Source organism: Mus caroli, unplaced genomic scaffold, assembly GCF_978045245.1.
Source record: "Mus caroli unplaced genomic scaffold, Mus_caroli_1 scaffold_9, whole genome shotgun sequence".
Classification (NCBI taxonomy): domain Eukaryota; kingdom Metazoa; phylum Chordata; class Mammalia; order Rodentia; family Muridae; genus Mus; species Mus caroli.
In genome coordinates, this window is record NW_028227264.1 from 58,754,675 (window position 1) to 58,776,193 (window position 21,519).

At 51.3% G+C, this 21,519-nt stretch overlaps 1 protein-coding gene across 1 annotated transcript in view; it reads right to left on the minus strand.

Annotated features, from left to right (window-relative positions):
• Window positions 1-21,519, minus strand: part of Cdh23 (cadherin related 23) — a 383,664-nt gene that overhangs the window by 282,355 nt on the left and 79,790 nt on the right. Inside the window, exons 4-6 of the mRNA XM_029482781.2 lie at window positions 10,597-10,739; window positions 9,893-9,940; window positions 9,673-9,765 (exon numbers count right to left, since the gene is read on the minus strand). Of these exons, the coding sequence (XP_029338641.1) occupies window positions 9,673-9,765; window positions 9,893-9,940; window positions 10,597-10,739 (284 nt within the window). The remainder of the gene's footprint in view (window positions 1-9,672; window positions 9,766-9,892; window positions 9,941-10,596; window positions 10,740-21,519) is intronic.

Consider the following 21,519-nt stretch of genomic DNA (forward strand, 5'->3'; position numbering starts at 1 on the left):
TTCCACCTTTATAGGGATTCACTGTACCAGTCCCTCTTCTACTATTCTCACGTGTGCACACATGTTTTGTGTATGTGTAGGTATATGTGTGTGTTGGGGTGGGTGTGAACCTGTGTGTGCATGTGTGGGAACCTGAGGCTGCTGTTGGAATCCTCCTCTATCTCTCTTCAACCTCATTCATTGAGAGAGGGTCTCTTGACCCCAGAGCTCACCAATTGTCTAGTCTCCTTAATCAGCTTGCTCAGGGGATCCCTATGTCTGCCTTCCAACAAGAATCACGTGGTCACTGTGCCGTCCCGGCATTTATGTGGGTTCTAAGTATTCAAGCTCTGGTCTTCACACCCACACAGCCAGCCCCACCCATGTATATGAGTACACTGTAGCCATACATGATTGTGAGCCATTATGTCACTGCTGGGAATTGAACTCAGGACCTCTGCTTGTTATGCCCTGCTTGCTCCGGCCCAAAGATTTATTTATTATTATTATTATGTGTGTACACTGTAGCTGTCTTCAGACACATCAGAAGAGGACGTTAGATCTCATTACAGATGGTTGTGAGCCACTGGGTGGTTGCTGGGATTTGAACCTAGGACCTCAATGCTCTTAACCGCTGAGCCATCTCTTCAGCCCCCTACCCGTGTCTTCCAATGCAAAATTTCTACATTTTCCATCTCCTACTGGGCTCTTGGCTTCCGGCCACTGATCCCTGATACCACCAACTGGCCAAGGCAATGGAGCTCACCTGGAGAGCTCTCTCTATTTCCAGGAAACCTCCTGAGTTCTCTTGGACCATCCACAGTCAGAGGTACAGTCAAAGGTCACCCTTGTGCCTCCAACTGGACTGTTGTTATAACTCCATGTACACCAGCTTTATAGATAAAGACACAGAGGCTCAGAGTGGCTACTGGGCCACCCAGATTGGCAAAAAACTTGCATTTATGAATCCATCATGAGGCGCCCCAGCAGGGATCCAAGATCTGTGACACAGCCAGCCACAGGTTCTCCTGACATGGAAATGCCTAGGCTGCTCCTTCTTGTGGCCTCCTGGGACCTAGTATTTTTAAAGCCAGCCCTACCCAGGTCTTCCATTGTAGAAGGCTAGCCAGGCGGGCCCATGTGAGAGTGGAAGAGACCATTAAAGAGACAGGAAATCACATGAGACAACAGCTGGACTCCAGGCTTGGGACATCAGGATGCAGCCACCCTTTCTTTCTGTATCAAGGGTCATTATTGGAAGGGCAAGAGGCAATAAACTGTGCCCTGGCACATACCCGAGCATCCCTGGAGCCCTGGAGGTGGCTCTGCAAAGTCCCTGCTTTCTGTTCTGTATCTCAGTATGGGACTGTGGCCACTGACAGAAACTTCTATGAGCCCAAGGACTCCCAGCTAGAACTGACAAAGAAATTATGTCACTGAAAACGTTATTTGTCTTTAAAACCGAATAGTCATTTTAATGACACCTGGTTCCTTTCATCTTGTGGTGTTCTCTTTCCTTGTGTGGAAAATGCAGAAAGGGTACCTCTGAGCCTGGTCATGCTTCATATACATGAGTGAGAGGTTCATACATGGGCCTTGGGGGAATCCCGACTTCACTTCCCTGAACAGAGGAGAGAGTCAGGAACCTGTCTGAGTATGTTTGGGCCAAGCTCCCTGGGCTCAGCTCTGGGACCCACTGGTGTCCTTCCTGGTAGCTAAGAAGGAGGAGGAGGTGGCTGAGGACAGGATGGAGGCAAGTCTGTGGGGAGACAGTCACCTACTTCTCACCTACACTGCTACCTGACAGCTGAAATAGCATCAGCCTCTGGGTACCTACTGGCCCACTAGCCCAAGAGCATCACAAGGACTATGACTATCCAGCCTCAGGAGGACACCAATGGGGCTGGGCCTTCTTGCATAGAGCTGGGTCTGGGTGAATTTGCGACTAGACCCCGTTGACCTGTGTATAAAACATGAAGACAGCTTGGCTTTTATGAAGCAAAGACACGAAGCACAGTGCTCCTGGCCCCTTTCCCTATTCTGGCCTAATCAGGATCTCATCCCTAGAGCCTGCAGTCAATCACAAGCAGGCACCAGAAAGGTGCACAAACACACACAAGGATGTTGTGAGTGGGTGGTGGTGGAAGTCCTTGTAGGAGCGGAACATTGCTGGAGACGGTGGGGCAGACTGCACATATGCCCAGAGGGCATTGCCATAGACTGTCGTGTTATACAAGTGACTTCACTTGGGGACCTGGGGTAAAGTCAGCAGGCATATGCGTCTTGGCCCCTGTTTCCTTCAACGATAAATGTAAAACTCGAGTCTTCTCTTTCTCAGGGTCGTCATGAAGATGAATGAGAGCAGGGGTGGGGGTGGGGGGTTGGGGTGAGTGTCTTAGGGAAAGACACACCTTTGTGTGTGTGTGTGTGTGTGTGTGTGTGTGTGCTCCTGCATGGGTACACAAGCTGTGGCACATGTATGGAGCTCCGGGGACAAACTTGGGTGTCAATCCTTGCCTTCTACCTTGAGACACAGTCTCTGTTGCTAGCGGTCACATACACCAGGCTAGTTGGCCCATACACTTCTGGACATTCTCCTGCCTCTGCCTTCCATCTAACTGTTAGACACTAGATTACAGGTATAGTCTATTATCCCCAGCATTACGTGTCCATTGGGGATTCAAACTCAGGCTTCAGGGTTTACTCATTGAGCCTCTGTCTCCCAAGACCTGATGGGAATATTTAAATGTGCTCTACTCTCATTTTCTCTCTCTCCTCTCTCTCTCTCTCTCTCTCTCTCTCTCTCTCTCTCTCTCTCCTCTTTCCCCATTCTCCCCTTGCTCCTCATCCCCTCCTCCCCTTCCTCCAACCCTTCCTCTTCCTCTCCCTCCTCCCCCTCCTTCTCTCCCTCCTGCCCCTCATCCTTCGGACAGGCAGTAGCTGGGTGCACAAGGGGCATCTCTGCTGCCAGCCCAGGGCTTGCTGTCTCCGCTGCTACAGGCTGTGGCATGCACCTCTGCTGACAGAGAGGGAGTCCCAGGGATCTGTCACTGTGCTGACAGAGAGAGGAGACCAAAGCCGTGAGTGGGAGGGTGAGTAAGAGCCTTGGGGTATAGAGACATCGCAGGCAGGCTGCCTTCTTGGGGAGGTGGCTGCCCTACTGTGGCCAGCAGAGTCCCAGGCCAAGATGATTTATAGCTCTCTCTCTCTCCCAGATCAATAGGGCACTGGTTACAGATGCAGAGGGGGCCGCAGGCACCGTAGCCCCGACATATAAATTAACACGGTCTGTCAAGGGGCTGCCTTCCCTGGCGTGGGGGAGACGACACTATCGTGAGTAAAACTGACACCTCGGAGGGGGTGGCAGCCTATGCTACCTGGTAGCAGGAGGAGCCCCACTCCTACCCCCCTGCAACCTGAGGATGCAGTTCATAAATCATTCACTGCTACTTGCACACTGAAGGCATGGAGGTCAGCTGGGGTACTAAGAAGTTGGCCTCCTTGGGTCCTCACGTGCTCTGGGCTCACACAGTCAACAATTTGTGACTCCCTACACATTTCTGCATGGAGATTCTGAGATCCATGGACCAAAGGCCACCAGCTTTGAGCACAACTACTTTGATATTATAGGGGAAAACGAGGGGTGGGGTATGCATGGGTCTGCCATCCCAGGTCAATGCAATGCCTACTCCTCACATCTATATGAACACCATAAAGGGACATCCACATTGGGAAAACACTCTGGCTGACAAAGCCCCTGTATAAACTCTCCTGCCATATTCAGGAGCGCCACTAGCCAGATATGTGACATGACGCTGCCCATCATGAAGTCCAGCTGTGGCGAGCCACTCACTGGGCACCATGCCCATGCCAGGGCCTGGGTTGGTACTCAGCAGAAGCAGCTGACCAAGCTTCATGCTTGCTCTATGTCATGGAGATAGTTAATACAGATGGTAACCATCACAGCCTAGCCACTTGCCAGAGATGTTTGTCCTGGTCTTTGTGCTGAGCACTTTGCCTGCACACAGTCATCTCCTTGGGCTGTTTTGAGAGTGTATGTAAAGAATAGAGTGTGAATGTTTCTACTCCACAGGTGGAAGAGAAGCAGCTGGCCCAAAGTGATGAAGACCAAGTCTGGCTCCTCCTCCTCTTCCTCTTCCTCCTCCTCCTCCTCCTCCTCCTCCTCCTCCAGGTCTTTTCTAGCTAAGGCAACACTGAACCTTTCTGTTCTCAGCCCTGCTTCCAGAGTGGAAACAGCAAGAGCAACCATCCTAGCATCATGTTCCCAGCATGCTTGTCTGAGTGAGAATGGCCCCCTAGGGATTCATATATTTGAATGCTTAGTTCCCTGTCAGTGGAACTGTTGGTAAGGATTAGGAAGTGTGGCCTTATTGGAGGGGGTGTGGCCTTGTTGGAAGAGGTGTGGCCTTGTTAGAGGAGGCGTGGTCTTGTTGGAAGAGGTGTGGCCTTGTTGGAGGAGGCGTGGCCTTGATGGAGAAGGCATCCCCTTGTTGGAAGAGGTGTGTCAGTGGGCACAGGCTTTGAGGTTTCAAAAGCTCAGACCATTCCCAGTTAGCTCTCTCTGCCTCCTATTTGTGGGCCCAGATGTAAGTTCTCAGCCCCTGCTCCAGCACCATGTCTGCCTGCCTGCTGCCATGTTCCCTGCTGTGATGACCAGGGACTCACTTTCCTGCCTTAGTTATTTATTTTTCTACTGCTGCACTAAGATCCCTCAGCTAAGACAACTTACAGAGGAAAGCGTTTAATGGAGGCTTACAGTTTCATAGGGTCAGTCCACGCCCTGGTCATGGGGTCTCACCACAGTAATAAAGTATATAAGAAGATAACAAAAGATTCCAGAAAATACATGATGTTAGTTACCTACTCTAATGAACTCCTACACGTCCTACAAGAACCTAGCACACGCACACACACACACCCCACATGCTTCCATTAGCCCCCACACACAAAGCTGTCATGGCATTTAATAAGTTGAGGCACATTTAGACACCACTCACTGGGTTCTCTCTTCATAAAATGACCTTCTCTGAGGATGAAGATCTCACACCATTCAGCACCGTTTAGGCTAAGAACTCCTCCCACCTACATTAGCATGGGCCCAGTGATTTTACTGATGGCAAATTTCATCCTCTATCTTCTAGAGAAGATGACAGAGGTCCAAGCTGGGTCTGGTGATGCGGGCTTGTAATCCCAGTTATTCTGGAGCCTGAGGCAGGAAGATGGAATGGTCAAGGGCAGCCTGGGTCACTTGGTGAGACTGTTTCAAAACTCAAAAATGAAAGGGGGCTAGCTATGTGGTTCAGTGTTAGCGCACTTGCCTAACGTGTAAAGCCCTTTTAGACAGACAGACAGACAGACAGATGAGACATGGGGCGTATAGGGAGGGATGAGAAAGAGTATGAATACAGAGAATAAGTTGCTCATCAAAGTAACTGGAAAGTCCAGGAACCCACTTTCCTCCCCTGCATGTCCATGATGTCTAAGAATCCTGGGTCCCGCTCAGTAGCTGTTCAAAAATGTTTGTTGTATTCATGAAAAAAAAAATAAAAGGTGCATTGGAGATCAGGCTGCGCGATCCCACCTGGGCTTTGACGGCTCAATTGAGTTGAACTTTAATGAGTTAGGTTTATGAGAATAGAGAGAGGCAGGCAGGCAGACCATAGGTACCAGATCTCTAGTTGAGAGGAGTCACCCGAGTGAGGTGGAAGGTACGTTGTGACCAGATGGATAAAAGCTGGAACTGCCCAGCTGAGGAGGCTCTACTTGTTCAAACATCAAGGACACAGTGTCCCTGAGACTCCAGGGGACTCTCAATTGCTTGTCCCAGAAGCCATCAGCCCTTTAAGACTTCTAACCTCACACTTACCCTCCTGCCCAAATACCCCAGCATCAGGGTCACCTCCCTCGGCGCCCTGCAGGACTGAGAACTGGCCTCCAGAGAGCGGCAGGCTGGGCATCTCTGAAGGTCAGCGAGGCAGGCCGGGGCCCCACACCGAGGTAGTGGAGCAGTACCGCTGGGCACAGACACAGGCAAACACGTTTGAGCAAATTGGCAGGCCATAAAAGTCTATTACAGCAAATCAAACAGCAGTCAGCGTGACAGCCATTAGGCTGAAATGAATACACGGGGGCTTAATGAGGTCTGTCGAGGCTGGCTTGGTGAATTAAGTTGCCAATTCGAGCCGGATTTCCCTTTTCTTTACAGACTTGAAAGCATCTGAGCTCCCTCGTTAGAGCTTCGACAACTGAATTGCAGGGCCTTTCGCCCTGATAAAATGGATAATTACACGGAGAGCCGCTTAGCAAGGGGAGGAGAGTGGGCAGGAAGGAAGACAGCACAAACAAACGCAAACACACACCTGTCTGCTTTCTCCCGGCTGGCAGAGAGGTTGGACCCTTAGAGGTACCAGGCACGGGGCTGTGCGGGCTGGGGGGTTGGGCTTTGGCTTAAGTACCTCCCACTTCACTATTCCTGACCTCAGAGACTGAGGTCCCTATGGGCATCGTGGGTGGATAAAGGGTTTCTTCCTAGTCAGCTGCTCTCGGCAGCTTTCAGAAAACCTCGTGGTCACTCTGTGAAGTTCTCTAACCTAACCCTAGCTGGGCTCATTGTCACCGGCTTGCAGATTTCTAGTCTCCCTAGTATGGTGGCATAGGCCTAGAGTGTATTTGAGGCCAGCTTAGGTAACTTTACAAGACCCTGTCCAAAAGAAAAATTTTAAAGGATGGACAGAGCCCAGCAATGGGTCATGGGCTTGCCTAAGCATGGGCTGGCTGCAGCACCCATATACAAAATCAGTTCCCGAGGCTGGCCCTCCTTGGTCTACTGAGGCCAAATCACAGGGGCTAGGACGATACCTCTGAGCAGTTTCCCAGGAAATTCTGCTGGGGCGCTGGGGGACACTCTGGTTCACCCCATTTCTAATATGCATGCTAGATGTCTGGAAGTGCATGGTCCTCCTGCTTCTGCTTGTATGCCTCCTGGCACGGGGAACTCACTGGCAAGGCTCAATAGCCATGCTATTCTGACCACACAGACCAGGGCCCAGTTGGGGACACTGAGGTTAGGAAGTTAAGGGTACAGTGTCTTAAATGTTCATAGAGGAGTTGAGTGGATGGATGGATGCAGTCTAGGAATTTTTCCACTATCCCCGAAGCATAAGAAAATCCCAGGAAGAAAAGAGCCTGCCCTGCTAGGCTCCACCCTTAGAATCTTGGTAGGCCAAATCCTGGTCAGTCCCTAGGTGAGCAGCTGCATCTACCCCTACAAACACACACACACACACACACACACACACACACACACACACACACACAAACACATGCCAACAGAAAGGCTATGACAGATATAAAGTCTTACCCAAGCAGTTTGCATGACAGGACCAGAAGCTAGGTTCCTTATCTCTACTGTCCTTCCTCCTGGAAAGCCACCTCCTCCAGGAAGCCTTGGGAACTCCCAGTCACTGTGGTAGCTACCAGGCACTCATTTCCAGCAGGATTATACTGTACCTGCCCCTCCCTCCACCCCATCACATCTACAGTCTCCCCCTGCTCCCCTTCCAGGGCTCCCCCTCCACCATTGGATTTGTCTCTCCAGAAGACCACAGCATGTCCAGGGGACACACAAGTTAATGAGAGCATAGAATTCAAGCCTCCATTCCAGGCCAGAGGCCAACAGGTCCTGTGCTGGTTCCCCAGCTGGAGCTTGAGCCAAGTAGCTCAGTTCCAGCTCAGGTGACCACACCAAGTCCAGGCTGGGCCATGCCAAGATGGCTGCATCTTCATCTAGCTGATACCATCTAGCTGGAGGCACCCAAAGCTAGCATCAAATTTCAGGACACAGAAGTGACCAAAGAAATTGCGCAGGCCTTCCTCTAGCACTGTGTACTCTCTGGAGCAGCCTTCCTCAGCAGGTCTCTGTGTCATGTCTTCATTCTTAGAAGACAAGGAAGACTAGGCCCAGAAGGGTTAAAGACAATGGTGGGCAGGGGTCTTTCCTGGGGCTATTTGCCTTGAGCTCTTACAGTCTCTGCTTAATGTAGCCTCTCAGGCCTCCAGAGAATGGGAGCTACACAGAACCAAGCCAGGGCAGACACTGGACAATCTCTGCTAATTGAATTGTACAAAAGAAGCCAAGAGACTTGGAGGACCCCAGGGTGGGGGTTCCCGCAGGGGTGGTATTCTGTAGGCTGCATCTCTGCAAGAGGCAAGAGGAAAGAACTGGCCTCCAGCCCAAGGGCCGGGGAGGAAGGGACAGGACTGCTTGTCCTCCCGCCCCTGCTGTTGCCTGCCATTCCCTCTCCAGGGAGGACAGAGGACAGCCGGTCCTGCCAGGACGGCAGCTGAGCAATGGGCACAAGGCTCATTAACTCTGAGCCATGCCCTTGGCTTCTGAGTCCAGGCTCGGAGCGCAGACTGGCACGTAGAGGCCCTTAATTGAATTAGGGGCACTTCCAAGTGAGCTAGAGCCAGGAGCCAAGCTGCTGTCCACAGGCATGGCAGGGTACCATGCCCCTTCATGCTAATGAATGTGGGCTTACTCTCTCTCTCTCTCCTGCCATCCTGTCCCAGGTGAGGAAGGGGCACAGGCACCACTGGGTAGTCCTAGTCAAACAGGTGTCCTTCCATCCTCCAACTGGCACACGTGTAGAACCCTTGGCTCACCACTGAGTGACGACAGCCAGGACCTCTGGGATATGAGACAAGACCCCTTCATCCTTCAGGGAATTTTTGCTGCCCCAGGGGTTAGGGTCAATGTTACAGCTGTATGACCTTGGGCAAGTCCCTCTCCCACTTAAGCCTAGGGAATTCTTGCCTTTTCTTGTTTACTATATAGTGACAGATGACACATGTAGGTGCCAGCCTACCCTTCCAGGGTATCTTCATCCTTCTCACCCCGGCTCTTACTGCTGCCACCTGCCCCCCCCCCCCCCCGCTTCAGCCCTGGGGGCAGGACTGAGGGACATCCAGTTAGAAGCTCTTTATCAGTTTCCGTCAAGGTCTTCTCATAGCTAACCACCAGCTCTTAAGACTGCCATCAGCCACTGTGGTGAGGGGACAGCCAGCGAAGAGAGCCCTGGTGCCATCGGGAGCCAGCTTATTAACGAACCGTTTGTAATACAATAATTTGTACTTCTCAATTACCAGTGATGGCTTGATTTTACACACATGCACTCATGCAAACATATCCGGAGTACACAGAACAGAAGCTCGGGAGACTGCAGGCCAGACCACACAGATAGGGACCTGCAAGTTCCTGAGTCCTGCAGGAACCGGATTCTGGCCAAGGCAAGCAAGTCTGCAGTAAGGCCTGTCTGTATGCCCTGTCTAAGACTCCCAGCAGGCTGCAGATAGTACAGAGGGCATAACACTTGCCTCTCTCAGCTCCTGATCTATTATTAACTCCAAGTGGGGGTGAGCTCTGCCGGGGGAGGGGGGTCCGGGGGAGGGGTAGATAGGCCTTCTCTCAGGCCTGAGGCTCTATCCACCAGCCCACAGGATGGGTGACTCTCATTGACCTCGAGTAGAATCTGAGCTAGAGTATGAACAGGAGACAGTTCCATCTGCTTGTACTCAGAGATTGCCGCACCTACTACCCAGCCAGACTGGAGAACAGCCATAGTCCCAGAGACCATCATCCCTGAGCCCTCACATGACCTAGAAAGAGCTCACCTCGGGGATGCGCACGCTGTAGGGCTGGTTGTGGAACGTGGGTGCATTGTCATTCACATCTCCAACTTGGATATTCACCTTCCGAGTGATCACCTGGGGAGAAATGTACAGGGCTCAACCAGGTCTCTCCCCTCTGGCCTCATCCCACCCACCCATCCCAGAGATCTCAGGAGTCCAGGAACAGCCTTTCCAGAGCAATAGGGCTTCAAGAGATACTCACCCCTTGGTGGTCACTGACAGAGAACTCCACTGTGAACTCAGACTTAGTCTAAATGGAGAGGGAGGGAGAGAGGGAGAGAACAGAATTAGAGAGGCTCTGGGTGTGGCTACGCGGTCTCTAGCATGGCCCAGGACCTTATGTGGGCTTGGTATCCAAAGGTGTCCCTACAAAGCCAGCACTATCCGTCAGTACTTGGGGAAGCAAGTGTAGAATCTGAATCCGTCCTGATGATGGCAAGTGAACTAAGTCAAAGAATCATGGGTGCCATTCTTGGCTGTGTCTCCGTGTGTCTGCAGGATGTGGGAGCAAACCACTGGACACTTCTTCTGTCACCATGTCCTGAGACATGGGAGAGGACAAGGCCTGGGGATGTGTTCAAACCTTCATTTTCTAAGGACGACCATGCTTGTTGCTCTAGAAGGATCTGCAGGGGTTGTTAGACTACTACACCCCACGCAAGAGATGGCTTCATGGCCACTTCCCTCTTGCTTACCCAATGCTACTCCTGGCTCAGAACACTCCCATCTGACCCAGTCCAGCCCCAGGTGTAACAGAGGCCTGGAAGAGAGCTACCACTGAGACAAATGGATCCAGCAGAGGTCCAATGGGACCTTGGAAGAAGGTTCTCCCCCCAAAAGATGGTGAGTCACCCACCTCCATTGTCCCCCAGAAAAGGGCTGAGACTCAGGAGTCGCATGCCTTACCTCTCTGTCTAGTGGCTGCCGGAGCCACACCACACCTGTGTCAGGCTCCACGGCAAAGAATCGGGAGGCCTCCTCCCCAGACACGCCAAACACCAAAGGGTCATTGTCCATGTCTCGGGCGAGCAGCTGGGTCACAGAAGAACCTGGAGTGATTGAACAGGAGAGGAAAAGAAAACAGAGGGGGTCACATTCATTTCTTCCATCTTGCTCAAACAAGAGAGCAAGCATCCTTCGGGGCACAGCCACCTCACAACTTCCAGGTCTTCCAGAGGCCAAGGATCACCCCCAAACTTCCTAAGCATCACTGGGATGCAACCACGCTCTCCACTTCTGTCCTGGACCACCTGTTAGCCAACCAAAGCTAACTCCGGGGCTTAACACTCTCATTCCATTGGGTTGCTGAGTGGGCCATCTTGGCACCCACAAGAGTAGCATGCCTGAGGGTGAGGCTGCCAAGGAAGCTAGCAGAGCTTACAGAGCTGGAGAGGGGATTCCCACTGGGAGGGAGGTGCATGGCCACAGGGCCAGGTACCAGCTCAGGCCTCTGGATGGCCCAGCTATAGGTGCCCCAACCTTCCTTGCTCTTTAGTTCCCTACTTCTGTTGAGTTGGGTTTCCATCTTCTACAAAGAGAAACACCTTGCCTAATTCATAGTATTTTGCAAAATATTCCAACCTTCATCTGTGCACCAAGGCTAAGAAGATATATCACTCCAGGACTTGCCCTGGCAGGGTCTGGTTCCTGTCCTCAAGAAGAGGACCAAGAAGTAGGGGTAATATTCAGGACGCAGTGCTCTGGACACAGGCCATAGTAGGCATCAGGATGGTGGTGCATAGCCTGGCTCAGAAAGTTTGGCACAGAAAAGCTTATCCTGGGGCTCCCTGGCTCCCTATGGTTTTCCAAGAGGATGAGCCTACTGCCCCATCTGCCTATGATGAAGGGGATTCTAGCATAAGTGCCAAAGCTCCAGGCTGTCTGGGAGATCTGGTCACCTTAGCCTTAGGAGGCCCTTAAGTCCCCCAGGTGTGCAGTGTGAAGTTTCTGAAGGGAAGATGGAGCAGCAGCATCTCCAAGCCTTGGCTAGGGCCATCCCACTTCCTTTAAGGGCTTGGCTGAACCTGCGAAGTGGGACAGATGCTATCTCTTCCCCCAAATACTGACTTCACATCTAACCAAGAGCCCCAAACAATAATATGAAGGAGGGGGGGGGTACTGCAAGGCTGTGGTTCAGGAGCTTCTGTCAGGAGGCTGATCATGGGACAGCTCTAAGCTGACAGTGACAGCCGACTCTTGTGAGCTCTGAGAAGAAGCAGGCGAGGAGCTCCACGTTCCATCTGCCTGCCTCGTAATGTCATAATTTCTTGCATCCTTGTGGTTAACAGATGTCAGAGCTGGACTCCATAGTTAACCTGAGATGCAATTCTTCCATGGTGAGCAAGAATTTTACCGATCTGTTCCTATCAGGCCCCAACCAGGATCTCAAAATGGGAGGCTTTTTTTGATTTGTTTGTTTGTTTGTTTTGCCTGTTCACTTGAATTTGCCCATTCAATCCTCCCACAACTCCATCTGGAAATCATTATTCTACCCATTTTATAGATGAGGATATTGAGGTTCGGGGAAAGAACATAGCTTCTCCACATGTCAATCAGCAGAGGCAGACAGCATGTGTGGCGATGGAGGCAGTAAGAGGGGCATTATAAGAACAGGGAACAAGGTCAGAATAGCTTGGAGCCCAACGTCCCCGTCTTATATAGAGAGAAGCCAGACCCAGGAAGCAAACACCCAAGCTGGACAGTGGACAGTAGATGTGACCTCATCTTTGCTCTGAACACCTACATGCCAAGTTCAATGCCCTTTTTTGCCCAAGCCAGAGGGATGAGGTGTGTGAAAATCGCAGGTAAGTCAAGCTCACCTGCCCCAAAAGACCTTATTTTCAGATTCAATTGGGAGCCAAACAGACCACACACTCTATTCTTAAAAGATGTACTCTAAAGATGTGCAGGCATTTCCAGCTTTGACCCTGGTTTTTGTGGAGGTTGGGGGGACAAGGACTCCCCACGTACCCTGCTCCTTAACAGTATAAAGATCTACAGCCTGCAGCCTTCATTCAGCAGGCCTCACCTGCCCGCCCTGTCCTGACCTAGGCAGAGGGCTCAGTGAGGATAGGCTCTGGTTGGCTAAGGGGATTGTGGGAAGGCTACATCAGCCCTGCAGCCAAGGTCGCGTGACTGAACCTGATATCCCAAATGGCTTTCCCAGGCCTGACACTTGGGTCCTCCCAGGGAGGGGGACCCTGGGAAGGATAGGGATGGGGCCATCAGCTGCTGTCACCCACCCTGTAATTTCCTGGACTTTTATCCATTTTCTCTTCAATTATGTGCTGTTCAAAATGGTCTTTTGTGGCTTCCTCCCAGGCTCTTTCCAGATCACGCCTTCTTGGTGTCCCAGGTAATTGCTACTGGCTTTTCTAAGCGTACTAATTAAAGGTGCTGATTTAATATTATATTTAAGACAAGACACCCCACAGTTTTCCAGCTGGGCACCTCCTCCCCTGCCCGGTGCTCTCGGCTGCTCTGCAGAAGTGACCAGAGCTGGCTTCTCTGGAAAGCAGGCAAGCCGCTCCAACTGGCAATCTTTGGTCATGCCGTCCCTACAGAAATCTGGTCTGTCTGTGGGACTTGGCTCTACCCCAAGCCCCCCAGATCATTCTTTACAGGATTACCATCCTGTCCGGGAGACCCTGGGGTGGTGCGCATGTCCCACATAGCCGTTGGTCCCCACCTGAAAGGTGACAGGATGTTGGATGCAGAATACTTGGTGTGGTTTAAAGAAAAAGTTTTGGTGGGCTAGGGTTACAGATCAGCTGATAGAGCACGTGCTTGTCTAGCATGCCCTAGGCCTGGGGTTCAATTCCCAGTACACCATGAACCATGTGTGGTAGTATATGCTTCTAATCCCAGGGTCTGGGAGGTGGAAAGAGGAAGACTGGGGGTTCAAGGTCATCCTTGGCTACACAATGAAGTCGATCTGGGCTTCAGGAACCCCCCCCTTCACACACACACACACACAAACGAGCAAAGCAACCATCTCATAAAATTAAGCACCTTCACTATTCACAGGGTACAACCTGGTCTCCTCCCATCCATTCACGGTGAGCAACCATCTCCCATCACCTCCCCGGGGGAAACCCGGTGCCTGTCACAAAGTCGCTTCTCAGCCCCTAGACTGCACACTTTGATCTCTGGAACCTGCCTGCTCTGGATGTTCACATCAACAGAACCACAACAACAGTCTGTGGCCCTGTGTGTGGCTCTCAGATAGCATCACTGGTCCATGCTGGTGCCCGTGTTAGAGCTCTGCTCCTTTGGATGGCTGATGAATCTTCTAACATATCCTGCTCATAGGCTTCTCCGTCAACAGAGGTCCAGGTTATTTCCCACTCTGGGCTGTGAATGCTGCACATCCATGTGTAAGACAGTGTTTGAATTCTCATTTCACTTTGTCTCGCGAATGCTTAGGAATGGATCTGCTAAGCTATAGATTTACTCCACATTAAACTTATTGAGGCGTCATCCCATGGCCTTGGATGGTGCCTGCACTATTTTCTGTTCCCACCAGCAGTGGCTAAAGCTGGAGTTCTTGTTCGTGGTAGGGCACCCAGGGATTCACAGGTCCTGGAGTTCTGATGATGGTGTGAAAGGGGCTGGGAAGATGATCACAGCAGCTTCAGTCGATACTGTGTCTCCCTCCATGCAGCACACACCCCAGCCTAGCCTCCAACGGTCAGACTCCACGGTTCCTTGCCAGAGTCAGCCCATGCCACACACAGGCCAGAAGGACCAGGGAACTGATTGATACTCCTGGTGTTGGGACTCAGTGACGGGCCGTGGACGGTGACAAAGATAAATGCTGTGGTTTCAGTGTGCCCTCTAAAGCTTGTGAGTTAGAAGCTATCCCTATCTCCTAATTGCTGCCACTGGGAGATGTGGCCTTCAGGAAGCAGTCAGAAACCAGATGGGGGTGAGGCCTGTGCAAAGGCACTAACGGCTTCACAAGAAGTTGGTAGCCCTGAGCTAGCACTCTGTCTCTCTCACCACGATCATCATCGTGATATGATGCGGGGAGAAGGCCCTCACCATATATGGGCACCAGCCTCCAGAACTGCGCGCTATGAACCTCCCTTCTTTATAAATTAGCCAGTCCGTGTGGTACTCTATTACAGCGGCAAGAATTCCAACCTTCCTGGCCTCATATCCCTGCCCCTTTCCTAGGATTCCTGGGCTCTCCCCTTAGTCAACCACCTGGCTATGGTGCTGTGGACATCACCCAGGCTCCTTTCATACCCTCATTAGAGCCCCCCAGCACCTGTCAATCACTGGATGCCCTACCACGAACAAGAACTCCAGCCTCAATCAATCCATCACAAGGTCTGTTTCTGAGAAAAACCTCAAAGACGGTACATCTGAGCCATGGTGGATGCTTGCTACTGCGGGATGCTGCTGGTCCAGCTGGCTGGTGGGGCGCTAAGGACACACACTCCTAGACAGTGTTCCCTCCTCTCTCTTCAGGAGACTGATGTGCAGCCATGTATAGAAGCCCCAGAGTGGTTTATTGCAGACCCATATTCAAATATTTAACAATGGGCGCAGCACAGGAATCTACCAATCCGAGCGGATGCTGGCTATAAACAACCAAGCTCTGAGTGCTTGCCGGTAAGTCAGCCTGGTTTATGGCTCCCGCTTTAGATGCAGAGAGGGACTGCTCCAAGCCTGGCATGATTTAATGGCTCAGACTCAGGCCTCTTGGCTCAATCAGTACAGCCAGCCGCGTCTCTGCGTTTGGCCTCCCTCCCTTGCTGGGAAGGGTCACCCTACTGAGCCAGCCAATTCCACTCTGTGAGGAGCCAGGCTGGGACCCTGTCTAACCTCGGGGTGAAAGGACATTAAAAACTGAGGTACTTAGTCCACGGAAAACCCACAGCCATAACCGTTTCCACAATGGTGGAATAGCTCAAGGAGCCATGGATGGATGGATAAGCAAAACACAGCCTGGGCAGCCAATGGATCATCGAGTTCTGGGAAGGAAGGGGATGCTGACGCTTGCTTGCTCCAGCGTGGATGAACCTTGAGATGCTGCGCTAAGTGAAATAAGCTAGCCATACAGTGACAGATGAACAACACACAACCCCACTTCTCCCCAGTACCTTGTGAAACGGAATGCCGATGTTCAGAGGCTGGGAAGGATGGAGTAGGGGGACTTTATCTTTTGTGTGTTTTACAGGCACAGAGTCGTGAACCTCAAGCCAAGGCATGTTCTGGAGATGGCACAGTCTACTGAACCACAGTCTCGCACTGAGTAATGGGATAAATTCCAAGATGTGCATACTCTAAATTTAAATCTCTCCCCCTTTTGTGTGTGCGTATGCATATCTATCTGCATGTGTGAGGACATGTGTGGGCATGGGTGCATGCATGGATGCAGTGTATGTTGGAAGCCTGGGGTTGATATCAGGAATCTTTCTTTCTTCTTCCTCGCTATCTTCTGAAGCAGGGTCTCCTAATCAAACCCCGAGCTCTCAGATAAATGACTGGTCTCACTTTACCAGGGATCCAGTCTCTGTCTTCTGAGGCTAGAATTGCAAGATGTCTACCACGCCTGCCTGTCGTGGGGTTCTGGGGAATCAAACCCGGGTCTCCATGCTTAAGCAGCAAGTGCTTGAACCCCTGAGCCATCTCCCTAGGTCACACGTTTTTAAAGTTAGATAAATAAATCAGACCACCCCGGGGCTCTAGTAATCTTTTCCAACATGACAGATTCCGATAATTTATGCTCTTTGGCCTCATTGTCCTGGACTGTTCCTGACTGGGCCAAGTTCATAGCTGTGCTGAGATTGTGCATTGCCGCCTGAAGTCACCTCATGCCCAGGCGGCTCAATGTTCACCTCTCAGCAACAGCTAACCTCCTCAGGGCCTTCTTCAAGTACTTGATCAGTCAGTACACCCACCCCGAAGGGCATCCGGTCTCTCTGTCCTCACAGTCCCTCATCTCTGAAGCCACCCGTGAGTTCACCTGCCTTGCTGGCCGCCAGTCTCCGAGCACATTCCTGTCAGCTCTTGGGGAGCAGCAGCCTACCTGTCCCATTCCCTTAGCCTGATAAGCAGCTGGATCCCAAAGTCGCTCAATGAAATCATAAGTGCTGCCAAGCCCAGGAAGGATGAGGAGAGAAACAGTCCCCAGGTGAACCCTGGAGCCACGGTGAGAAGAGAGTATAGCCAGTTAGATCTTAATTACTACACTAATGGGCAGGAGAGCGCAAGGCTAATCACACCTAATAAAACCCAAATCAGTAGCACTCGACTTGGAACGCTTGGAACGGCAGAGCCAGAGTCCGCATGACTGGGAGTGTGTAGACACTGGCCTTGGATTCTTTCCTAAGGGCTGTCCAGTTTCTCCCGTCAACCAAGTGTCCTATTCTGGGACAGTGTGCCCCATCTTAGAGGTAGGGATTCCCTGAGCAGGCAGCTAAGGTCTCTGGGAAGCACAGAGCTGGGGACATGTCCTCTATGGTGGCCTCAGACCCTCAGCAGCCAGTCACATCTGCCTTCCAGGCAAGGGGCAGACAATCACAGCTTCCCTGAGTCCCCGCTGGGTCCCTGCTGCCAGCCCAGATGACTGTTATTACTGTTATTGTTGTTATCTGCACTGGAAGAGAAAGGGCTGTGGATCTCTGCCTGCCTGGGAAGGGGAGGGGCAGAAACGCAGGTCAGTGGCAAGCTGTAAACCTTTTGAGTTTTTATCTGAGGAGAAGGCTGTGATCCATACCTGTCCCCCAAGTTGGGGCAGGGGCTGTGGAATGACCAAGGGCACTGAGCACGCTCTGCTTTAAAGGAGCAGTGTCCAAAAGCCTATCTCTGATTGTTCTCCCGGCATCCAAACTCATCATGTCCGATGCTCTTGCCAAGTCAGGCACAACCCTCTCCTCAATTCTCCCTAGTCAGTCACATTTCCATTGCACCGTGGGTCAGAGGACCAAGCTGCTACCAGCCTTCTTGAGCACACTATGGCACACACAAATTCTGCTACACGCCTCTGAGATCCTACACCGCCTCTACATGTACCCCCAAGCTGTCTCTTTGCCCTCAGCTTCTCTGGCTCTGCTCAGCAAGCAACAAGCCATCACTCTTGAACACAGCGGGTTATGCTCTAGAGCAGGTTGGTAAGACCCTTTCAATCCCCCAAGATCCCCTGCCTCCATCAACTACCTAGAGGTCAGAGAGCTAGTTGGACCCAGCCCATGCAGACATTAGTAATCAACTGTTGTCTACTACACTCAACTGCAGAAACCTTCACAGCGCTGGGCTCCGTGTAGTCACTATTATCATCCTTAAAAGACACATGAAAGCCAGCCTCTTGCTATTTGTGACATAAAGTGACTTTACATCAATTGGTACCCATTGTCTCTCCCAATCCAAGGATATAGCTGTCTGTCCCTACCAGGCTCAGGGCAGTTAGAAAGGACAGACAGAGTCAGTCCTAGAAGTACAGAGGTTACCTCAGAAACAGAAAGCATTATAGTGGAAGCAGAAGCCACAGACACTCCGCCCCCCCCCCCCCCCCCGCAATCACCTCACATAGGGAAGAGCAAGCCGGGTAGTTTACTGAATAATGCTCAGCTAAGGTTATGCAGCTGCAGTTCCAGGACCTTGGGTGCACATGTGTGCTATGTATATTGGTGACATTTGTGCCACCCTTGTGTCACTAGTAACCAACAGAGCTGCTCCATGCCCCACTCTCACCCACAAACCCTACACACACGCAGATAGGAACCCAGCCCACTCCCTGCTAGAGCCACAGTGGCTGCTTGCTCCTTTCCTGGATCAGGACACCCCTCAGAGCCAGCCGGCCTTATAGCTTGTGGTCCCATTTGTCTCCCTCTGGGATCAGACAGCCTGTCAGGCACTGTCCTCTCTTGTCTTAGCTTTCCCTCCCCTCTGCCGCCAGAGTCAGGCTCCCCCTGTTTGCTGCCCTCTGGAATTCTGAACTGGGTTTGACCTCTTGACCCTTATTTTATTCTAAATTCCATCTCTGCCCACCTGGGACGCTAGGGGGATATTGCCTGAGGCCACGCCTCCCTCCTGCAGCCTAAGGTCTCCTGGCTCTTCTCCAAGTCATACCCTGCATTCCCCCACAGAAACTCTCACCTTGGGTAGAGGGACCAGCCACGTGTCTAGAGCCCTCGGGTCACCTCTATTCACAATAGCAGCTCTCCTGAAACTGCCCACACCAGAGAAGGACTGACTCACTTGCCACCTAAGGGAAGAAGACCTGCACACATCATGCACTGGGAGAGACTGAGTGTCCACTTTAAAACCCTTTTTTACTTATTTTTATTTTATTTTTTATGTATTTCTAACGAGAACCCTACATAGAAGGGTCACACCTGCTACACGGGTAAGAAAACCAAGGCTCACACAGACAGCCTAACCATCTTCAGGACAGTGAGGGCTTGGATTCAGGACAAAAGGACCAGTAAATAGCCAGGATGGGATAGCCAGAATGGTGGCAGCACATGCCTTTAATCCCAGCACTGGAGAGGCAGAGGCAGGCAGATCTCTGTGAGTTCAAAGCCAGCCTGGTTTACAAAGAGAGTTGGTTCCAGGATAGCCAAGGCTACACTGAGAAACCCTGTCTGGAAAAACAAACAAGCAAACAGCCCAGTAGATACTTTGAGGACAGGGCTGCCTCCAATGATTCTCTGCTTTAAAACAGAATCAGCAGGGGATAAAGTACCTCTGCATGCCCTGGTTTCAACTCAGCCACCACTTGCTGTGTGAGACATCAGAAAAGATGCTAACCTCTCTGACCAGCTCCTCCATCACCAACACCAGGAAGGACCTGGAGTCAGTCTCCCACAGCACTAGGGTGTCCTGAGGAAAAGTTGGTAAGGTGGGCTGCCTCAGAACTTAACAAGAAAGAGGCTTTGATTCAAACACCTGACTCCAGTAGGGGAATCTTAACACCTGCCACACATTCCGGTTCTTGATGGGCCCAACAAACTCACAAAGAAATCGGGGCCGGGCAGCCAAGCCTGCTACATCTGACATCTGAATTGGTCCCCAGGCATTCCCCTGTCTCCCACTATGATCACAGCCAGTTGACGAATCTATCCTATTAAGGCTCTGTTGGTCACACTTCACACAATGTCAATGCTTGACATTGGAAACTAGACCGCCTAGGTGCCCCTCACAATTTCAAAGATGCCATACTCAGGGAACAGGAAGACTTTTTTTTTTTCTTCCTGTTCAGAAACAGCAGGTAGAGTATGAAATGACCAGAAAGTAAGGAATTCTAGAATGTTCTGCCTGACCTTCTCAAGTCCTTGCAGTTCCGAGGCCCTTGGGGTGTGTGTGAGGGATGGGGGCGGGAGGGGGGCAGATGGAGTCCTCTCTTACGGCCGGAGAGCCAAGCAGCAGTTACCAGATTTAATAACAATGATAAGAGTGAGCTATTTTTTCCCCTTCTCCTGAAACTTTTCAATTCATTGAACTGTTCAATTAACTTTACAAAAGGAAATGTGGAAAAATGACGGCAAATTGAACTTGACATTATCATTAAAATAAACAGCACTTCGGGCCGTTGAAGATAGTCTAAACACGGTGGCAGGTTCAAGCTGGCTCTTTCCTGCTCAGAAGCCACCCTGCTGATGCCCAGCTACCAGGAGGAGCTCAGGACAGAGACACCACTCAGTCCCCACTCTTGGGATCAAGGTGGCACGCATGCAACCCTCATTGACACCCCTAAATGTGACCTCCAGAGAGGGCATTCAGGGCCAGGTACCTTCTGAAGCCCCACCCTCCAAGCACTGGGACAAACACGAGTCTACGATGAAGGCCAGCCCACAGCCAACAATTGATTCCAAACTCACAGCCATCAAACCACCTGGAGTCACACTGTGCCTGTGTCTGTCCCACAACTAAGGGTAGATTCATGGTCTGGGACAAGGACTGCATGTTGGAGGGTCAGAGTCTCAAGAAGCACTTCCACTGGGGGGCTTTGATGGGGGCCATGGCCTTTAAGGGTATTTTCATTTGGTCCACAAGGAGACCAACCTCCTGGAAGCCCCTACATTCCTAATGTTGTGGGTGGGTCCCCAGTCATAGTGGGGCTCCCACGCCAATCTGCAGGCATGGCAAAATAGATACCTGTGTAATATGTGTCTATGCATGTGTGTGTGTAATCTATGATCCTTCTTGTGTCCAGACTTTTCCAAATCACCTTGCTTTAACATGTCAAATCTTGACCTGGTTTCATCTTAGCATCACCTGGGGAGTGTTCACAAGTGAGGCAAGCCAAGCCCCACTTGCCAGCAAGCAGGGCACTGTAATGCATTAACCCCTTGGGTGACTCCCTCAGGTTAACACAAAGACTTCTGAGAGTAGTGCAAGACTTGGGGTCACTAGAATGCCTGTAGAGCAGACTCATGGTCTCTGCAGAGCTTCTGGCTCCATCTCTAACCAACTCCCAAGCAGTGCTAAGGATGTTGGCCCTGGACCATGATTCTGGGCCATGGCTTTCATGGATGGGCCCAAGACTCAGTTGTTTCAAATCCTTCTTGAAGTCATTTTGGTTCTCAGAGATATAGACCTTAAGGTGTAGCTTCCTGGACCTCTGCTCTTCAGCCCTGGCTGAAGACCCAGCTTCTCACCACCTCTCCAAGCAGAAAAAACAAAATGTGGGCATCCAGATGCAGGATAGGACACCTCCCCCAGCCCCTCCTCTGCCGGGGAACCAGAGGAGGGCCCCCAGAAATCACCTCGTTTCAGAGGAGACTCGCAATTACCCACGATGATCACAGAACCATTCATTCTGCCCTAAAATTAATACATCACGTTGAGAATGATCTCGCACTAATTTATCACAAG